At 42.1% G+C, this 20,743-nt stretch overlaps 1 protein-coding gene across 1 annotated transcript in view; it reads left to right on the top strand.

Annotated features, from left to right (window-relative positions):
* mtm1 (myotubularin 1) overlaps positions 1–20,743 on the top strand; it is an 85,867-nt gene that overhangs the window by 23,762 nt on the left and 41,362 nt on the right. Inside the window, exon 6 of the mRNA XM_078412176.1 lies at positions 5,271–5,372. Coding sequence (XP_078268302.1) covers positions 5,271–5,372 — 102 coding nt within the window. The remainder of the gene's footprint in view (positions 1–5,270; positions 5,373–20,743) is intronic.

Raw genomic sequence — 20,743 nt, forward strand, 5'->3', positions numbered from 1 at the left:
AAAAGTTTGCAAGGTTTGTGGAATTGGATGCTAAGAGTTTGCCTTCAGTGTTGTTGAATAGTAATATTGAACAAAGACATTGGATTTTTTTTTGGCAAAGGTGGATAGTTTCCTTGAGTTGCAGAGTAAAAGATCACCTGATCAAAAGTTATTTGTAAAAGTTCCTGAATTGACTTCACTGATATTGGGTTGTAGGTAGTGCCTTGCGAGAGGAGTCTTGGTAGTGCATTTGGGCGAATATGTGGGTCGGAAGGGATTGGAATGCAATAGGCCAAATGCAGGACAATGGGGCAAGCCCAGAGTACCACCAACACCCGCCAGAGATCCTGACTATGGGTGCTGTCTGTACTGAGTTTGTATGTTCTCCCTGTGAATGCATGGGCTTTCTCCAAGTGCTCTGGTTTCCTCCCACACTCCAAGGGTGTACAGGTTTGTAGGCTAATTGGTTTCAGTAAAAATTGTCCCTAGTGTGTTGGATACTGTTGGTTTACGGGATGATTGCTGGTCGGTGCAGACCGAAGGGCCTGTTTCCGCGCTGTATCTCTAAAGTAAAGTCTACAGTCATAAAGGAATAATGCACACCAAGGATACGCTTACAAGTGGCCTTTCAAGTTGCTGTTGTGACAGTCCAAAAGTATAATGAATGATTTTTCTATGTACAATGTGTCTTTACTCAAATTGTTGTACCAATATTGGAGAAATTGTCTTCTGTTCACTTCAGCTGGAAGCAAGGTGTTCTTAATTTGATGCAGATGTTTGTAAATAATTTCACAGGATTTTAGTGGTGGAGAGAGATGGCTCACCTACTTTCATATACTTTTTTTTTCCAAGTTTCAAATGAGACTGAGTCAATTTAAAATTGAGCAGAAAACAGGATGCAGTAAAATAGAGAAGCATGCAGATTTAGCAGTCTGGCTTGCATCTCCTGGGACTATGTTGAAAATAGATTTTTTGTTAATACAGTGGACTGTTAAATGTGCATTCTAGCCTATGCTAAGCTAAGGTGTCAGTGTAATCAATGGTTCTGAGAAATATCACTTCGCAGCAAATCGAGTCAGGATTTGTATATTTTATTCTTAATGTGGAGTTCAATGTCATTTTTTTGGTCCTAAAAATATATTTAAAATTGTTGAGTTGACATTTGTGTTAAAGCTATGCCAAGAATTTGATTCAAATTAAGGAGACTGTCAACATTTGCTTTCTGTGTATCTTCCGTTTGAATAGACTCTTTGTGATGCAGCTGTGTTTTTTTTAAAGAGACTTTTTAATTAAAAAAAGCCATGAATGAAGAAATTGTATTCTTTCCAGCAAGGTCACCCGTGGGTTCTTTAACATCTTGCTGCATCTTTTGTTAGACAGTGATGTCCTGGGGCCTCTCCTCTTGCATCATGAAATACCTCAATTCCTTCTTTAAATAATTTGATGACATGTCACAAGAGTTAACTGTGACTTTGTAGCACTGGTAAAAGTGATTCGACATGAGCTAAAGCAAGTACCATGAAGTGGTTGTAGAAGTGTAAGAAAATAACTGCAGATGCTGGTACAAATCGAAGGTATTTATTTCACAAAATGCTGGAGTAACTCAGCAGGTCAGGCAGCATCTCAGGAGAGAAGGAATGGGTGACGTTTCGGGTCGAGACCCTTCTTCAGACCCTGAAGAAGGGTCTCAACCCGAAACGTCACCCATTCCTTCTCTCCTGAGGTGCTGCCTGACCTGCTGAGTTACTCCAGCATTTTGTGAAAAAAATGGTTGTAGAAGTGGGTGATTTATAGATATCAAATGGGGCTGCCGTAGTACGAAGGACCAGTGTACAGGATGCGAAGCTGGGATAACATAGAAATGGTGTATGGGTGGTCTTTGGTTGGCGCAGACTTTTTTTCCAGGGCCGAAGAGCCTGTTTCCAAGCTGTAACTGTAAACTAAACTAAAAGGATAGTGTTGCTCCAAAAGTTGAAGTGTAAATTGGGGCAAGGTCAATTTTGATGGTATTAGCCAGGAATTTGCTGAAGTTGATTGGGAGAGACTGCTTGCAAGCAAAGGGGAGGTCCGGTTCATGGGAAGCAGCAAGGGAACTTGGTGAAGGTAATAGTGATGTCTTGAAGAGAGTCCACAGTACAGAAAGTGTTAAAATGCATTAAGGTTGATAAATCCCTGTGACCTGATCCGGAGGCAACGGTCTCTGCGGAAGGTGGAAAGGGGTGGAGATGGGAAGATGTGACTAGTGTTGGGATCCCGTTGGAGGTGGCGAAAATGGCGGAGGTGAAAGGTAAGAACTAGGGGATCCCAACACTAGTCATGTCTTCCCATCTTCACCCCTTTTGGCTTCCGCAGAGACAGTTTCCCCAGCAACTCCCTGGTTAACTCATCCCTTCCCACCCAAACCACCGCCTCCCCAGATACCTTCCCCTGTCACACCTGTCAGATGCCACACCTGTCCCTATACCTCCTCCCTCATCTCTGTCCAGGGACCCCAACAGTCCTTTCAGGTTAGGCAGAGGTTCACTTGCACCTCCTCTAACCTCATGCACTGTATCTGTTGTTCATCGACTTCTCCAACTTCAGATAGTTCCTCTGTCCCTCTCTTCCCCTCCTCCTTCCCAGATCTCCCTCTATCTTCCTGTCTCCACCTATATCCTTCCTTTGTCCCACCCCCCTGACATCAGTCTGAAGAAGGGTCTCGACCCGAAACGTCACCCATTCCTTCTCTCCCAAGATGCTGCATGACCTGCTGAGTTACTCCAGCATTTTGTGAATAAATACCTTTGATTTGTACCAGCATCTGCAGTTATTTTCTTGTACTATCTGTTGTTCAAGATGCGGACTCTTATACATCGGCGAGAACAAACGTAGGCTGGGCGATCATTTCGCTGAACACTTTCGCTCAGTCCGTCTGAATGTACCTAATCTCCCAGTTGCTAAACACTTTACTTCTCCTTCCCATTCCCACACTGACCTTTCTGCCTTGGTCTCCTCCATTGTCAGTGAGGCTAAACGCAAATTGGAGGAACAACATCTCATATTTTGCTTGGGCAGCTTACAACCCAGTGGTATGAATATTGATTTCTCTAACTTCAAGTAACCCCAACATTCCCTCTCTCTCCATCCCTCCTCCACCCAAGTCGCAACAGCTTCTCGTTTTCACCCAACAAACAGCTAACATTGGCCTGTTTCCTTTAACGTCGTTACTTTTTTGCATATCTTTCATTCATTGTTCTTTATCGCTCTACGTAATCGTCTATATCTCTCGTTTCCCTTTTCCCTACCTAGTCTAAAGGAGATGTGCGGGACCCATTCCTTCTCTTCAGAGATGCTGCCTGTCTTGCTGAGTTACTCCAGCTTTTAGTGTCCATCTTCAGTTTAAACCAGCATCTGCAGTTCCTTCCTACACATGATGCCAAGACCATCTCTTATCACCTGTGCATAATCCCGATACCCTCCATACCTTGCATATCCATGTGCATATCCAAAACCCTCTGAAATGATATTTCTATCGGGTCTCTCCCGCCACCTCCGGCATTCCAGAGAAAACATTCCAAGTCTTGCTGACTGCTCCCTGTTGCTAATACTCCCTAATTCAGGCAGCTTCGTACCATAGCTAAAATCAAACCATTCCTCCAATTTGACGACATTGAAAACATCATCCACGCATTCATTTCCTCCCGCCTAGACTACTGCAACTCCCTATACACTGGGATCAGCCAATCATCCCCGTCCCGCCTGCAATTGGTCCAAAACGCCACAGCGAGACTCCTGACAGGTACCCGTAAAAGGGACCACATCACCCCCGATTCTGGCGCCTCTCCACTGGCTCCCAGTACAGTACAGAATCAACTTCAAGCTCCTCCTATTCACATGCAAAGCCCTAAACGGGCTTGTCTCCCCCTATATCAAAAATCTTCTAACCCACCACTCTATCTCCAGGTCCCTCAGGTCGGCCGACTTGGGGTTACTGACTATCCCGCGGTCTAGGCTTAAGCTCAGGGGTGACCGCGTTTTTGCGGTTGCAGCTCCTAGACTGTTGAACAGCATCCCTCTCCCCATCAGAACTGCCCCCTCCATCGACTTCTTTAAGTCCAGGCTCAAAACCTATTTCTACTCCCTAGCGTTTGAGGCCCTCTGAGGGGGCGCTGTGAACTGTTTATGTATGTGTTGTTATGTTTGTGTGCCATTGTATGTTCGTTCTTAGTACCTGAACTGATGTACAGCACTTTGGTCAACGTGGGTTGTTTTTAAATGTGCTATACAAATAAAATTGACTTGACTTGATCATTCTAGTAAACCTCCTTCACACCCTTTCTAAAGCTTCCACGACTTTCGTGTCATGACCAGAACTGCGTGCAATGTTAATTATGCAGCCGAACCAAAAACCTATAACGGTGCATCATTACATCCTGACTCTTGTACTCAAGACCTTGACCTATGAAGGCAGTATGCCTTCTTCACCACTATCTGCCTGTTCCCACTTTCACAGAGCTATGAATTTGGACCCCAAGATCCCTTCAAAGTTAAATCCCTGTCAAAGTAGAATATGTGGGCGACGTGGTGACGCAGCTGTAGAGTTGCTGCCTTACAGCCCCAGAGACCTAGGTTTGATCCTGACTAAGGGTACTGTCTGTATGGAGTTTGGACATTCGCTGTGACTGTGTGGGTTTTCCTCAGGTGTTCTAGTTTCCTCCCACACTCCAAAGACGTACAGGTTTGTAGGTTAATTGGCTTTTGTAAAAATTGTAGGTTGTCCCTAGTGTGTAGGATAGTGTTAGTGTACGAGGTTCACTGGTCATTGCGGACTCGGTGGGCCCTAGGGCCTGTTTCCACACTGTATCACTAAACTAAACTAAATGTGCTGGGGTACCAGGCGTAGCATTTAAACCAACATACATGCACCCTATTGCATGATGGAATTAAAAAAAAAAAAATCCTCATCTCCATTTAATACTTTTCCCTCCCAGAATTGATTAAAATAATTGTGAGTGATCATTTTGATTCCATTATTCAATTCCTTAAGCCATTTACAGATTGTGTTCTATTTCTTTCCAAGAATTGGGGGCTCTACAATACAATCCCCGTGTTTATTATTTGATATCTGACAATATACACTGTTATGGGAGGTAATCTTTTCATTATTTTATAAAGCCTCAATTCCAAGCTTTAAGATTAATCTGTTTGCATTATCATAGCTTTGAAGAGCAATAACAATGTTCTACCTTTTATAACCAGGCTGTTCTCCATCTATTGCACGTCGTGATATAGCTCCTTTTCATTTTTCACAGGACATGCGAAATCTGAGGTTTGCTCTCAAACAGGAAGGTCGCAGCAGAAAATCCATGTTTGAGAATCTTACAAAGCATGCATTTCCTATATCAAGTGGCTTGGTAAGGAATTCTATTGTGAATACACTCTGCCAATAAATAAAATGTAAGATTAATCCAGATTGTATGTAATGACCGTATATGATCCCAGTTCCATTTAGATTACTTGAGCAAAGGCTTAAATCGTAAAATGGAAGCCTTTAATCGAAAGGTTTGCCACAGCAATGCTGAGGGGTGGTTCCCATTTGATTGCAGTAGATTTGAAACTTCAAAACTACTCATCTAAAATATTTGTATTTTCTCAATTCTAAGCTTATTTATATTTCTTCTTGTCAGATGGTCTTATCTCTGAGAAGAAAAGATGCATTGCCTTGAGGTCACTGCCTTATCATGTGTTACTTCGGAGCATCAACAAAAGACATATAAATAATAGTAATGTGTTATTGCAAAATCTTTTTGCTGCTTCACCACTTTTTCAAAATTAAAGTTGTACTTCTGTGTGCCATTTTGATTGTTCTAATTCAATTGATATGTATTTAAGTTGATAATTTAATTAATGTTTCCTGGATTAGGAGGAAGGTGCACAACACCTTATAAACAAATTTAGGAGGCTTCTGATTCAAGATAAGACGCTGGAGTAACTCAGCGGGTCAGGCAGCATCTCTGAAGAAAAGGAATAGGTGACGTTTCCTTTTCTCCAGAGATGCTACAAGATCTCCTGAGTTACTCCAGCATTTTGTGTCTATCTTTGGTGTAAACCAGCATCTGCAATTCCTTCCTACACTGCTTGAAGATAATCCTGCTTACTTTTTAGGATTTGGTTTCCTAAGTAATTGGCTTTGTTATCACCAGAATCATCGCTATATTAACAATTTGTTTGGTTTAATTTTTCCATATACGGTTTTATTGCCTTCATATTTTCTTGTGTGATGGTCTTATCTCTGGGAAGAAAAGATGCATTGCATTTGAGGTCACTGCCTTATGTGTTCCTTCGGAGCATCAACAGAAGATATATAAATAATAGTAATGTAGTAATAGTAATAAATAGTAACAGTAAAACTTGTAGTTTTATTGCCTTCATATTTTGACTATGCCTTAAAGTCAAGCTCTCCCTTACACATTCTACTCACGCATGCACATTGTTAAGTATTTAAGGATAAACCCACATCAAATCTTGGCCATTAAAAGTACCTGCATAAGAGGAATCTGCTGGAGCATGTTTTTTATAGCTATGCTTGAAGAAAATGTATTAGGTATATCATATGGGGAGAGAGAGCTGAAAAATGGGAATATATAAGAATAAAATCTCGCGAGACCTGAATTTAACGCAGGTAAGAAAGGTTAAGTGGCCCTCTCCTGTGTGAAAAATATCTACAGGTTTTTCTTTTTCATAGCAGCTTTGCAAGAATTATTCTGTTATTCCACTATCTTGGGTCGTAGAATATTAATTTGCAGATTCTGTTTCCTCTGCATCTGCTTGCTGTTATGCCTTGCTATCCAAGATATGCAAAATGTTGTGCAGGTACTTCTCAGTAAGGAAACGTAAAAATGAAGTTATTTATCAATTTTCTTATTAACGAGAGAAATCAATGGAGGTTGGAGGCGCAATACTTAACATTAACGGGTTGAGCAAGTATACAGAACATTTGAAAATGTCTTGTCATTGACTCACAGCGTTATACATCGGATTGGTTTCATCGCCCTTTCCCCATTTGAATTTGCAGTTAAATACAACTCTGATAAAATTTATTATTAAGGAACAGATGGTTGGCATAAATTGTAATCGCAATGGGTCATTAAAGATGATGAGTATATTAATACACAAGAGAATTAGATAAACTGTTCTGAGATACAAGGTTAAGCATAATATTTAGTGGTACCAAATCTTGCTTCGTACTGCCCGATGCCCATTTTATTTATTGGTAAGCTTTCAGTTGTTCAGTCACTGCTTTCAGTCCAACTGAAACAGAACTATATTTAAACTCTGACCATTTTCTTTCCATTGTGTAATTTATAAATAAAAAACACTAAAAATTGTAGAACAATGAACTCAATAGCTTATTTTATCTTAATTTCGCAAGTGATTTTTATGTTCTTTCCTTGCGTTAGTTCTGACCTGATTTTTTTCCCCATCGTGGTCCAAATTAACGTCACTTCCTTCCATCTTTGCAACATCCACCTTGAAATCCATGCTTCATTGCTTCGTCTATCATTTCCAGATAGATTTGAGTGTCAACCAAATACGCTAGTCTGAACAGATATGGTTGGGATGCCAGGTTATTTTATATGAAAGAGGAATACAGGCCAAAGGCAGGCAAATGGAATCGGATCGGATACTTGGTCAGTATTAACGGGTTGGGCCGAAGGGCATGTTTCAGTGCTGTACAACTCTGATTATGCAGTAATGAGCCACTTTGACATTCTACAATAAATGTATGGACCTCATCATTGATGTTTTCTTATGCAAGCATCTTCCCTCTTGTCTGTTTCTTTCTAAAGTAGTAAAAGACCATAAGAAATATGAGTGGGATTAGGCCAACGGCTTTCCGAACCAACCCAGACGAGATTTTTCCATTCAAAGGGAATTAGCTGTCTAAGCTTTGAACATACCTAACAAAATGAGCATCTGCAGCTTCCCTGGTTAGCCTTCTGAGCAAAAGAAAATAACTCTACATCTGGATCCAGATTGGCTGACGCCTTGTTTTATAGCCAGCAGTCAGAGTAAACAAATGACTCGCGTTCCGCTTGCAGCATGTAAATTACGTTGCCGGAGGTGCTGCCATGGCAGATGCCTTCAGGAGGTGCCGCTGAGAAGCCGAGGCTCTTGTCTCACGGCCAGGGCCTCGTGTGCCTGAGGTGGAGCCTCACGGGCCGGCGGTGGAACCTCACGGGCCGGTTGTGGAGCCTCGTGGGCCGGAGCCTCGCCGCATTGGTGGAGGCTCGCGGGCAGGTGGTGGAACCTCACGGGGCCGGAGCATCACGAGGTGGTGGAACCTCGCGAGACGGTGGTGGAGCCTCGCGGCATGGGGCTCGCGGGCCGGAACCTCGCGAGATGGTGGTGGAGCCTCGCGGTCTGAGCCTCGCGGGCCGGAACCTCGCGAGATCGTGGTGGAGCCTTGCGGGTCGGCGAAGCCCACGGCGAAGCCTTGCATGCCTGGGACTGCAGAGCCCTTGGCTGGGGCCTGGGTCGGTGCCAAGGAGGCATCCGGAGAGGATCTCGCAGTGTTAGTGGAGAGGTCGGTGCGGCGGTCAATGATGGCGCCGACCGACGGACGAGGATGGGCACGTGGAGTGAGGCGCTGCTGCCGAGGGAAGGGACAAAGGAGGACCCGGCGTGTGGGACTGCTGTGAGGGAGGGTGAAGAGCAACGGAGGATCCGCCGTGGGGGACTACCCTGAGGGAGGGGGAAGGACAATGGAGGACCTGGTGTGGGGGGGACTGCCGTGAGGGATGAGGGAAGAACAAAGGGGAACTGGCGCGGGGGGGGATTTGTAACTTTGTAAGGGCCCTTTAGGGGTGACTATTTGCATACCTTGGGTATGCAAGCAAAGAATTTCACTGACTTGTCACATGTGACAATAAAGTATTCAATTCAATTCCTCTTAGAATCTGGCATGGTACAATGGCATGATACAAAATATCACCTCGCTTCCATCTAAACCAAGATTTCAAGATCAATTTATTGTCACATGTACCAATTAAGGTAGAGTGAAATTTGAGTTACTATACAGCCATACTAAGTGAAAAGCAACAAGACACAGCCACATAAAATAAAATTTAACATAAACATCCACCACAGCAGATTCCACGTTCCTCACTGTGATGGAAGGTAATAAATTATCTTCCTCTTTGTTCTCCTGCGGTCGGGGCTGTTCAACCATCCGCAGTTGGGATTTTTAGATTTAGAGATACAGTGCAGAAACAGGCCCTTCGGCCCATCGGGTCCGCGCCACCCAGCGATCCCCGCACATTAACACTATCCTACACACACTAGGGCAATTTTTTTTACATTTGCCCAGCCAATTAACCTACAAACCTGTACGTCTTTGGAGTGTGGGACGAAACCGAAGATCTCGGAGAAAACCCACGGATGATCCGCAGTCGGGAGGATAAAAGCCCCCGCAGCCAACGGTCCGAAGCCCTTGCGTCGGGATGATCAAAACTCCTGTGTCGGGACCGTTGAAGCCAGAGAATTCACCTGGTGAATCGGTGCTGCACTGAAACAACTATCTTTCCTTGACTCTGAAATGAAGACGGCACAATGCAGGCGTTTTCTCGTCACAGCCCAACATTACTGCAGCAAAACTTCCTTCCAACCAGCTTTCAAAAAATGCCAGTCTACTGTTTGCCTCCCCAATTGTTTGCTGCATAAACCGTATATTGGTTGCCTGTGTGTCATGTACCAGGAGATCTAGTCTATATACTAAAACTCGTTTGTTTGTTCCTGAACTACAGCCAAAACGGTACACGGTAGTGCGACAATTTTAGGCCCACCTTACTCACCGTTGTCTCTTTGGTGCTAATGGAAGTTTGATTGAAATCGGTGTTATATTTTAAAAGTTATTCACATTTTAACATTTAAATGCTGCTTAAACTTTGCTATCGTATCTGCTTCTACCATCTCCCCTGGCAGTGCATCCCAGGGACCTACAAATCTGTCTAAAAGCAAAACTTGCCTTGCAAATCTTAAACCTTCCCCCTGTCATTTTAAACCTAGTCTTTGATATTTCCACCCGGGGAAAAAGAGTATTTCTACCATGTCTATGCCTGTCTTACACACTTCTAACAAGTTTCTCCTCTGCCTCCGACACTCCAGTCAAAACAATCCACGTTTGTCCAACTTCTTATCATTAATACACTTTAATCTGGGCAACATCCTGGTAAACCACTTCTGAACGATCTTCAGAGCCTCCATATCTATCTATATACTAAAACTCTCGTTTGTTTGTTTGTTTGTTCCTGAACTACAGCCAAAACGGTACATGATAGCTCGACAATTTTAGGCCCACATTACTCACTGTTGTCCCTTTGGTGCTAATGGAAGAAGTTTCATTGAAATCGGTGTTATATTTTTGAAGTTATTCACGTTACAAAGTTTAAATATCTCCTTGGGAGGGAGGGGGGAGGGAGAAGAGAGGATCAGGGGGGTTGAGTGGGATCGAGTGAGGGGGGAGCGAGGGGAAGGGGGAGGGGCAGGGGAAGGGGAGGAGGAGGGGGGTGGAGGGAGAGGGGAGGGGGGAGGTGAGGGTGCTGCACCAATGCAGGAGAGGTTTGGGCCCAATGGGTCTACTTGGTCTAGTCCTTTCTAAAGAGTGGCAATCAGAACTGCACACAGTACTCCAAATGTTTTATGTAACTGCAACATGACTTCCTTACTTTTGTACTCGATGCCCCATCCAATGAAGGCAAGCATGGAGTAACTACACTGCCTCTACCACCCTATCGATTTGTACTCCCACTTTCAGGGAGCTATATACTTGCACGCCAAGAGCCATCTATAAATGTTTAGACTTTTAGACTTTAGAGATACTGCGCAGAAACTGGCCCTTCGGCCCACCGAGTTCGCGCCGAACAGCAATCACCCCTTACACTAGCAATATCCTACATACAAGGGACAATTTACAATTTTACAGAAGCCAAATAACCTACAAACCTGTATGTCTTTGGAGTGTTGGAGGAAACCGGAGCACCCATAGAAAACCCATGGGGTCGCAGGGAGAACGTGCAAACTTCGTTCAGACAGCACCCTTTGTCAGGATTGAACATATACATGTTCATAAGTTCTAGGTGCAGAATTAGGCCATTCGGCCCATCAAGTCTACTCTGCCATTTAATCATGGCTGACCTCTTTCCTTCTCAACCTCATTTTCCCCATAACCCCTGACACTCTTACTAATTAAACTTACTGTATCAATACATCATACTTACTGTGCTAAAATGTCACCATGTGTTTCAGACCTGTGAATAAGTAATAGAGATAATTTTACAGTAAGCCATAAGAGATCTTTGAATTCTCTGTCACAAACCATTACTTTAATTTTGAAAGAGTGGAACATCTCTTGATCCAATAGCTTTAGAGAATTATGCAAAACATTTTTGCAGACTTGATGAGAAGCCTGTTTCTGTACTGCAGAATATTTATGATTTCATAATTATATTTATAACAGTGCCCTATGGTTTCTCTGGTTTATGGTTGGATTGCTCTCCAGTGACCTCTGCTGGAAATGTGTGTGGAAATGAAGCCCTCTGTCGCCGATATGAAAAATGGCCGAATGGATCATTTACTGAAGTGCAGTCTGCCTTTAGATGATTTAATACAAGATGACGGATTGAACCAAAAATGCCTCTTATCTCAGCAAATAAAAGCAGAAAATACCGCAAACATTTATGGGCTGAGGCAGCGCAGTGGAGTGAAACAGTGTTAATGTTTTAGGCTTTGTACTATAAAGAATTTTCTGGAAGTTTAACAAGCTTGAGGATATGTGGTGGGGCGGGGAGGGGGGGGGGGGGGGGGGCGGCAGGTGTTGAGGAGGGATTTGTCTTTTTAACAAAATTGCCAAGCCACTGAGAGGCAGTGATTTGAGTCGAAAACTAATTACATTTAAACCTTTGGCAAGCCCAGAGCAACAAGAGGTATATGTGCAGTCATCTGTAAAGCGAAGGGAACTCAGCTTGTACTGCTGAAAAACACTGTGGTGCGAGCATATTGTTGTCAGTGCTTCTCCTGCTCATTGAAAGAATTCAGTAGAATTCAGAATGTGGAGCCATAAATACTCGGTAGGCTGCCCTTTGTGCTGTTTTATATCATGCTTTAGCCATCCAGTTGGATGCTAATGCATCAGATGAAGAGCAGAGCAAGTTTGCTAGGATCCTGTAAGGCATGAGTAATTTCTTTGCGAAGGTGTGTTTTCATAGGAAAGAAAATCAAAAAATGTTCAGATGCTGAAAATCTGAAATCGAAGCTGAAAACGCTGGAGACTTTCAGTAGGTCAGATATGTGTGAATAGGGGGTGGCACAGTAGCATTATTGTTGTCTGGCTGCTTGGTTCAATCCTGACCTTCAGTGGCTGCAGTGTGGAGCTAGCCTGGTCTCCCTGTGGTCTCCAAGTGCTCCAGTTTCCAGTAGCGGTTGGTTGGTTAATTGGCTACTGCAAATTATTCTCAGTGCACGTGGTGGGACAATTTGAGTCGAATTGTTGGGCATGCAAGAGAGTCAGTTGCTGTAAGCCAGCTGGGTAAGAGGGTTGTGTAGGAAGGAACTGGAGATGCTGGTTTAAACCGAAGATATACACAAAAAGCTGGAGTAACTCAGCAGGTCAGGCAGCATCTCTGGAGAGAATGAATGGGTGACGTTTCGGGTCGAGGCCCTTCTTCTGTTTGACAGCAACTGACAACCAATAGGATATCTAAAGCATGATATAAAACAGAACAAAAAGCAGTTTAAAGAAGGGTCTTGACCCGAAACGACCCCCTTTCCTTCTTTCCGGAGATGCTGCCTGTCCCGCTAAGTTGCTCCAGCTTTTTGGGTAAGAAGGTTGATCGGTTTGCTGTGTGGGTCAGCATAGATTCAATGGCTGAATGACCACTTCCTACATCTTAAGAAATATAATAAAGAGTTCTAACAATAGGACTTCGGCTTGACATTTTGAGTCTGATCGTTTCACGGTATTGCCTGACCTCAAGTATTTCCTGTATTTTTCTCTGTGTCTTGAAAGATGTAGTTTTAGTTTAGTTCATTGTCACAGTGAAATGTCTGTTAATGTGATGAGATGCACTGAGTAGAAAGAAAGTCTTTGAAGCGTGAGTGCTGGAAGTTATAGATGCAAGATGGGTGGTACGGTGGTGCAGCTGCCTTACAGCGCCAGAGACCCGGGTTCAATCCTGGCTACTGTCAATCTCTGTATGGAGTTTGTACGTTTTCCCCGTGAATGCATGGGTTTACTCTGGGTGCTCCAATTTCCTTCCACACTCCAAAGACGTACAGGTTTGTAGTTTAATTGGCTTAGATAAAAATTGTAAATTGTCCCTCGTGTATAGGATAGTTAGTGTACGGGGATCGCTGGTTGGCAAGGCCTTGGTGGGCCGAAGGGCCTGTTTCCGCGCTGTATCTCTAAACTAAACTAAAGATGACATGGGAGGGCAAAAATATGAACCTTTTTATTCTGCAGAGATTTGAGAAGTTATGGGGTGCACCATTTGAAGACTCTGATTGTCTGGGTATTTATGGTTAAGTTTTTGAACGAGTAGGGGGCATGGAACACAATGGACATCCATGTTTGGGACTATTGCTCGTTTAAAGTAAATATCATTTCAGAACAATTGGGCTGAATATCCTGTTGTAGTGCATCCACAAGGGTGAATGGCCTATTTCACTTTTCTTTCCTTCTGCAAATTACATGAAAGATCAGCTAATGGTTCCCAAAGAACAATTAGGGAGGGAGACTTGAGCATTTGACCAAGAAATGAGCTTTCAAGATGAGCTCAGAAGTTGGTGTAGAGCTCAGCTGCAAACAGCTTTCTTATGGAGGTCAAGGTCATGGTCATTCTCAGCTTCTTGGTCTCAGGAGCAAGAAGGTAAGTGTGAGATAGGGCTGCGAAAGAGCACGGACACAGGCCCTCTGGCTGAACTCAGCCGTGCTGATTAAATTGTCCCATTTGCCTGTAGCTAGTCCATATCCCTGGAGGCCAGGGAGTTAGAACTATTAGTTCAACAGATTTATTTATACGTATGACCACAGATTTTCAAATCCCTATGTGGAACAGGGAAGTAGGAAGTATGATGTGTTAAAACAGGATTGTCATGAGAACATTTGACTTTTGGGGAAAAAAAGCAATAGTATAAATACATAAGGGTTTGTAATGGGGTGATGTTAATGAGTCAGTCACATAGATTGTTTTTGATGGATGATCCTTGATTGTCATTGCTGGACCGCTTCCATTCTGTGTGATCAGTTCCCCTTATTACAAAACTAACAGTTGTGTGACCATATCCTTAACTGTGCAAGAACACACAGAAATTATAAGCCCCCTCAAGCTTCCCCCACCTATTAATATGATTGTTTGAAGTATTTAAAGAGGAGACAAATATTTTTGAATGATCAGGGAATTCAGGACAATGGGAAACTGGCACAAGAAAGATGAGACTTAGAGAATATCTACCATGATGCTGAATGGTGGGGCAGGCTTGAGAGGTCACTTGCCCTACTTCTGCTCCGATTTTCTTGTATCGTTGTGCAGTTGAGGATATGGCTCTCGAGTACATGCAGTAAGAGGCAAAGATTGTCTCATTCCATCCGTGCTAATCTCTCTGTACTACTTATTTTAAATGATTGAAAAGTAAACCTTTTATGTTTCATGTAGCTGTACACATTTGTACATTGTATTTTGACAATTTTCATTTGGGATCTTTCTCCCTATTTAGTGAATGTTGTATAATGTAACATGTAGTGAGAATATAATCATCAATTGTTTTTCTCCATTATTGAAACAAATAGTTTCATGGTCCATTAAGTATATCATTCTAGAATTGTTTGCAAACAAATTTGATGCTTTTAGTTATTGCACTGCTTCATTTGAGCTCTTGCAAAATGCAAAGTCAAGTTGAGTTTAGACAACTCTTAAGTTAACTTTTAGTGTCAGTTTTCTCAGCGTCTGAAACTTAGTGTAAAATTGCACAGTAGTTGGCATATTCCCAAGTCATCTGTGCAGTTTGGGGCCAGGTAGGGGTATTGAAGGAGAATAATGAAAAACAGAAGAATAAATCATGAGATGAAATGCTACAGTTGTCGCTTTTAACTAGCAATTTGACCTCTTGTTTTAATTTTGAGATATTGAAGTGTTTTCAAATATTGACTAAATTATGTCAGAAGTTTTATTATTAAAAGGGAAACAATTATTAATGTGTGTGTGTGTGTGTATAACAACTTAGCCCTTTTCCCAACAGATCTGAACGACTGTTAACTCTCATGCAATCTTTCACTTAGAAAAGTGAAGATTTCCTTTGTTGCCACTAACAGCATTTGTATCAGCAGTAATGTGCATGCATGTGGTGCTGACGTACTGAAACGTCTTCATGGGACCATTATCAAAACAAATGTGATGCCATGTGCATAAAGATGTATTACAATAGTGAATTTAAAATTGGCCAGAGATAGACTTTGAGTGTTTTAAAGGGGAGACATCGTATAGGAGTGGCGAAAGGAAGGTAGGATTTTTAAAAATTCATTTTGATCTTAAAATCATCCTTATTTATTCTACAGCATTGCTTAGATTTGCTGGAAAATGTTCATCAGCTGATAGGTGTGCTTGTATTTTTATCGCAATCTTTCGTAGATGGCCTGCAAGAAAAGTAAAACTATATTATGATGTTTAATTCATGTGAATGGTACAAATTGTTTAGATTTCCAATTCCTTGCTCACATGTATGGTTTCAATCAACACCATTTACACGAACATATAGTGTGAATGAAAGAAATAAAAATATAATTATTGACTTTTTTAAACTAAGTTTCACAGTGGGTTGAATTTTTAAAGTATGTAATTCAATTTTAAGATGAAGAAATATCTTCCTTTTGTTAAGTCTAAATGCAATAGATGCAATTGATGTGGGAGCTGAAGTAAATATTCTCTTGATTCCTAACTTTTGTGACTCACTTGGAGCTAAAGGGGAAACCACATTTGACACTCAGATTTCTGACTTTTGCAATCATCTGCAGGGAATGGAGGGAGATGGATCACTTGTAGACTGATGAGATTGGTTTATCTTGGCATCAGATTCAGCACAGACATTGTGGGCCGATAGGCCTGTTCCTATGCTATGTTGTATTTAAACTTGTGCCTACCTTTTCTGCCCTGAGCAAGGTAGCCACCTGTTCATGAAATTAAAGGAAATACCTGTTTCTGTAAAAGATTCAGGAATAGTTTGTGCAAATGTTTCTACAGATTTGCATGTAAATATTTCCAGGCTATTAGATTAGGGCAGCATAGTGGCACAGCAGTAGAGTTGCTCCCTTAGCGCCAGAGACCTGGGTTCGATCCTGACTACGGTCACTGTATGGAGTTTGTACATTCTCCTGGTGCTCCGGTTTCTTCCCACACTCCAAAGATGTGCAGGTTTGTCGATTAATTGGCCTTTGTAAATTGTCCCAAGTATGTAGGCTGGTATATCGGGTGATCGTTGATCGATGCCGACTTGGTGGACTTGACTTTCCACTCAGTATCTCTAAAGATGTCCTTTTTTTAAACTTTGGGTCAGATCGGCTGAGGTTTTTTGTCAGTTGAAATTTTGCTTTTGGGGGTTTTAATGGAATCAGAGCTTAGCATTTAGTAACCTGTTTAGGTTAGCAAGAATAATTAGCTCTTGCTTTTTGTTTTCGTAACATAACTGTTTCCTTTACTTGCTTGGATATTGTACATGATTGTAAGTTTGCTGCACAGACAGACCAAAGGTAGATGAGTGATTTGCAAGCATTATGCCAGAATTGACCAATTCTCCTACCGGGAAAGATGGAACTGGATTGGGGTGCATTATTAGCCTATGATTAATGGTGTGCCTTCGTGACCGGTGCTGGGCACATTGCTATTTGTCACCCATATTAAAGATTTGGATCTTGGAGAAGGCAAGATTAGTAAGTTTACAAACCGCCCTAAAGTAGGTGGTATTATAGAAAGGGAAGATGGTTATCAAGAATAGCAGTGGAACTTTGATTAGCTGGGCAAGTGGTCTGAGAAATGGCTGATGGAGTTTAATTCAGATAAGTCTGAGGTGTTGGATTTTGGAAAGTCAAACCAAGGAAGGACCTTCACAGTGAATGGTAGGCCCCTGAGGAGTATTGTAGAGCAGAACGATCCAGGAATACAAGTCCATAGTATCTCAAAAGTAGCATCACAGGTAGATAGGGTGGTAAACTTTTGGCACACTGGCCATCATCTGTCGGGGAAGTATGGAAGTTTACAACGTTATGTACAGTTGTACAAGACGGTGAGTCCGCCGTTGAAGTATTATGTTTACTTTTAGTCATTCTGCAGTTGGAAAGAGGAAATTAAGCTGGAAAGATGCAGAAAAGATTTACAAGGATGTTGCCAGGATTTGATGGGCCTAAGATAATGAGAGAGGTTGCACAAGCTAGGATTTTGTTCCATGCAGTGCAGGAAGCTAAGGGGTAACCTCATAGAGGTGTATAAAATTATAAGCGGAATAGATGGGGTGAATGCACAGTCTTTTTCTCCAGAGTGGGGGAATCAAAAACTAGAGGACATAGGTTTCAGTCAAGAGAGGGGAAAGATTGGATCAGAACTTCAGGGCAAGTTTTTCCACATACAGGGTGGAGGATATATGGAACAAGCTGCCAGGATGTAGTTGAGCCAGGTACAATAATATGTTTAAAAAACTTTTGGACAGGTACGTAGATAGGAAAGGTTTAGAAGGACATGGGCCAAACAAAGGCACAAGGGAATAACTTAGATGAGGAATATTGGTTGGCATGGATGAGTTGGGCCGAAGGGCCTGTTTCTGTGCGCTATGACTATTAGAAAGGGAAAGATTGAGCAGGCATCCTTAATGAGATCCTTAAATCTATGAAAATGTTTCCTGGCATGGACTTGTCACTATAAATCCCGTAATGAATTTGGAGCAGTGTGAACTCTTCATCTATTTTGATTACTTTGTATGGAGAATTTGACATAATGATAAGAAAACATTTCCTTGTAGAAAAGAGTTGAAACTCCTGGTTGGGTTTGACCTGTTTAGTACATGTTGTTCTTTTTAGAATTCTTTCCCAGTTGTGTGTTTATGTAGTTGTGTTCATGTGCATCAGATAAACTATCAGAATAAGATTATTTTGAAATTGTGGTGATTAAAAAAACCCAACTTGTTGTTGAATCCAAAAGCAAAACATCCCAAATACTGAAAATTTGAAATAAGGACAGAAAATGCTATTGGCAGGTAAACATCTGTGGTGAGCAAAACAGTGTTAATGTTTCAGGTTAATGACCTTTCCGAAGAGTTTATTGTAGGTTATACATGTTTTCCTAAAGACTATTTGACCACAGACATGACTCTGATCGAGAAACATGCGGACCAAACTCCGGGCTGACACTACAGTGAATGCTAAAGAGCTGTTGCTTTTTTGGATGAGGTCTGATAGAGCCGATAGAATTCATAAATTATTTAACTTTTTGTCCGTTGCCGCATATGCTACCTGATCCGATCACTATTTCCACCATTTTCTGCTTTCATTTGTGATGTTTGAATGCTGAACAAGATCAACGGGTGAAAATGAACAGAGAGTCAGTCATACAGCGTGGAAACATGCCCTTCATTACTTGCCTACACTGACCAACATGTCCCATCTACACTAGTTCCACCTGCCTGTGTTTGGCTCAAATTCCCCCTAACTGTCCTATCCACGTGCCTGTCTAAATGGTTCGTAAAAGTTGCTATAGTCCCTGCCTCAGCTACCTCCTCCGGCAGCTCATTCCATACACCCACCACCCTTTGTGTGGAAAAGGTTACCCCTCGGGTTCCTATTAAATCTTTTCCCCCCTCACCTTAAACCTATGTCCTCTGGTTCTCGAGTCTCAAACTTGTAACATTTTTCAGAAAAACACATACCAATGAGTCATATGAAAAGTGGAAGATGTAGTTTATCTGCCAAGTTCTAAATTTGTAAGCTGCATTTTCCAGGGTGGAATCTAAGTGATTTTTAATTTAATAATTCTATGTAAAAGAGAAGTATCAGTGCCATAAACTGGAAACAACAAGTCGTTGTAACTGTTTCAGTACCACTTGCAGGTGTTCTATCAATACTGCCTTTTGTTTAGAGTCTTTTTGCAGCGTGTAACTTGTTTAAGAATGACAATACCAACAGAATATTCAAAATATGGTTCAGATTTGCACATTGTTGGGTGCATTGACCATGTGTTCTGAAACGCTTTGCCTTGGGCTAACAGGAGGTTTAATGTTGCTGTCCATAAACTTTTGTGGCCGTAAGTGATTATTTTAGTCCCAACACAATGAATTTCTTGTACCACTTAAAATAGTTGTAATTAATTCCCAAAGAAATGGTAAACAATTAAAACTTGTTCAGCAACAATTTAAACCAGTTTTGTGACTCGGTAACAATTAGAGATGGAATTCATGTTTGTATTGAAAGTGATAATCACCTTGGGGAGTGGTGAAGGTTTAAGTGTATATGTTTCCAGTGAGCTATTGATATCTTCTTTCTTGCAAATATGAACACACAATATTTTACAACAGCAAAGTGCTGGAGTAACTCAGCAGACCAGGCAGCATCTCTGGAGAACATAGATAGGTGACGTTATGGGTCAGGACCCTTCTTCAAACCGAAAAAGGGGCCTGACCCAAAATGTTATCTATCTGTGTTCTCCCGAGATGCTGCCTGACCTGCTGAGTTGTCTCTTTTGGTGTAAACAAAGTGTTCAGTGGGTACAAGATGTAGGAAATGGTATACCTCTGTCAAGGTATACCATCTGACAAGAAGGTCCAATGACTTGTCAACTGAGATTGATTCTCAAATCTCTAAAGTGGGGTTTTAAATCACTGCTTTTAAAACCAAATGTTACATCATACATCGTCCCCCCATTTCAGGGCACAATAATGTTTGAGACACAGCAATGTCATGTAAATACATTGCCAGACCTATATTGTTGCCATCCTTAACTTTTGCTTGTTTTGGGGGCTAGTCCCCTTCAGTTTTCTCTTCAGCATATAAAAGGCATGCGCAATTGGGTTCAGATTGGGTGATTGGCCACTCAAGAATTGACAATTTTTTAGCTTTGAAAAACTCCTTTGTTGCTTCAGCAGTATGTTTGGGATCATTGTCTTGCTGTAGAATAAACCGTCGGCCAATGAGTTTTGAGGCATTTGTTTGAACTTGAGCAGATAGGATGTGTCTGCACACTTTAGAATTCATAACGCTACTACCATCAGCAGTTGTATCATCAATGAAGATAAGTGAGCCAGTACCTTCAGCAGCCATACATGCCCAGGCCATAACACCCCCACCACCGTGTTTCACAGATGAGGTAGTATTCTTTGGATCTTGGGCAGTTCCTTCTCTCCTCCAAACTTTGCTCTTGCCATCATTTTGATACAAGTTAATCTTCGTCTCATCTGTCTACAAGACCTTTTTCCAGAACTCTGGTTGCTCTTTTAAGTACTTCTTGGCAAACTGTAACCTGGCCATCCTATCTTTGCGGCTAACCAGTGGTTTGCATCTTGCGGTGTAGCCTCTGTATTTCTGTTCATGAAGTCTTCTGTGGACAGGGCGGCACGGTAGCGCAGCGGTAGAGTTGCTGCTTTACAGCGAATGCAGCGCCGGAGACTCAGGTTCGATCCTGACTACGGGTGCTGCACTGTAAGGAGTTTGTACGTTCTCCCCGTGACCTGCGTGGGTTTTCTCCGAGATCTTCGG

Source organism: Rhinoraja longicauda, chromosome 15 (assembly GCF_053455715.1).
Source record: "Rhinoraja longicauda isolate Sanriku21f chromosome 15, sRhiLon1.1, whole genome shotgun sequence".
Classification (NCBI taxonomy): domain Eukaryota; kingdom Metazoa; phylum Chordata; class Chondrichthyes; order Rajiformes; family Arhynchobatidae; genus Rhinoraja; species Rhinoraja longicauda.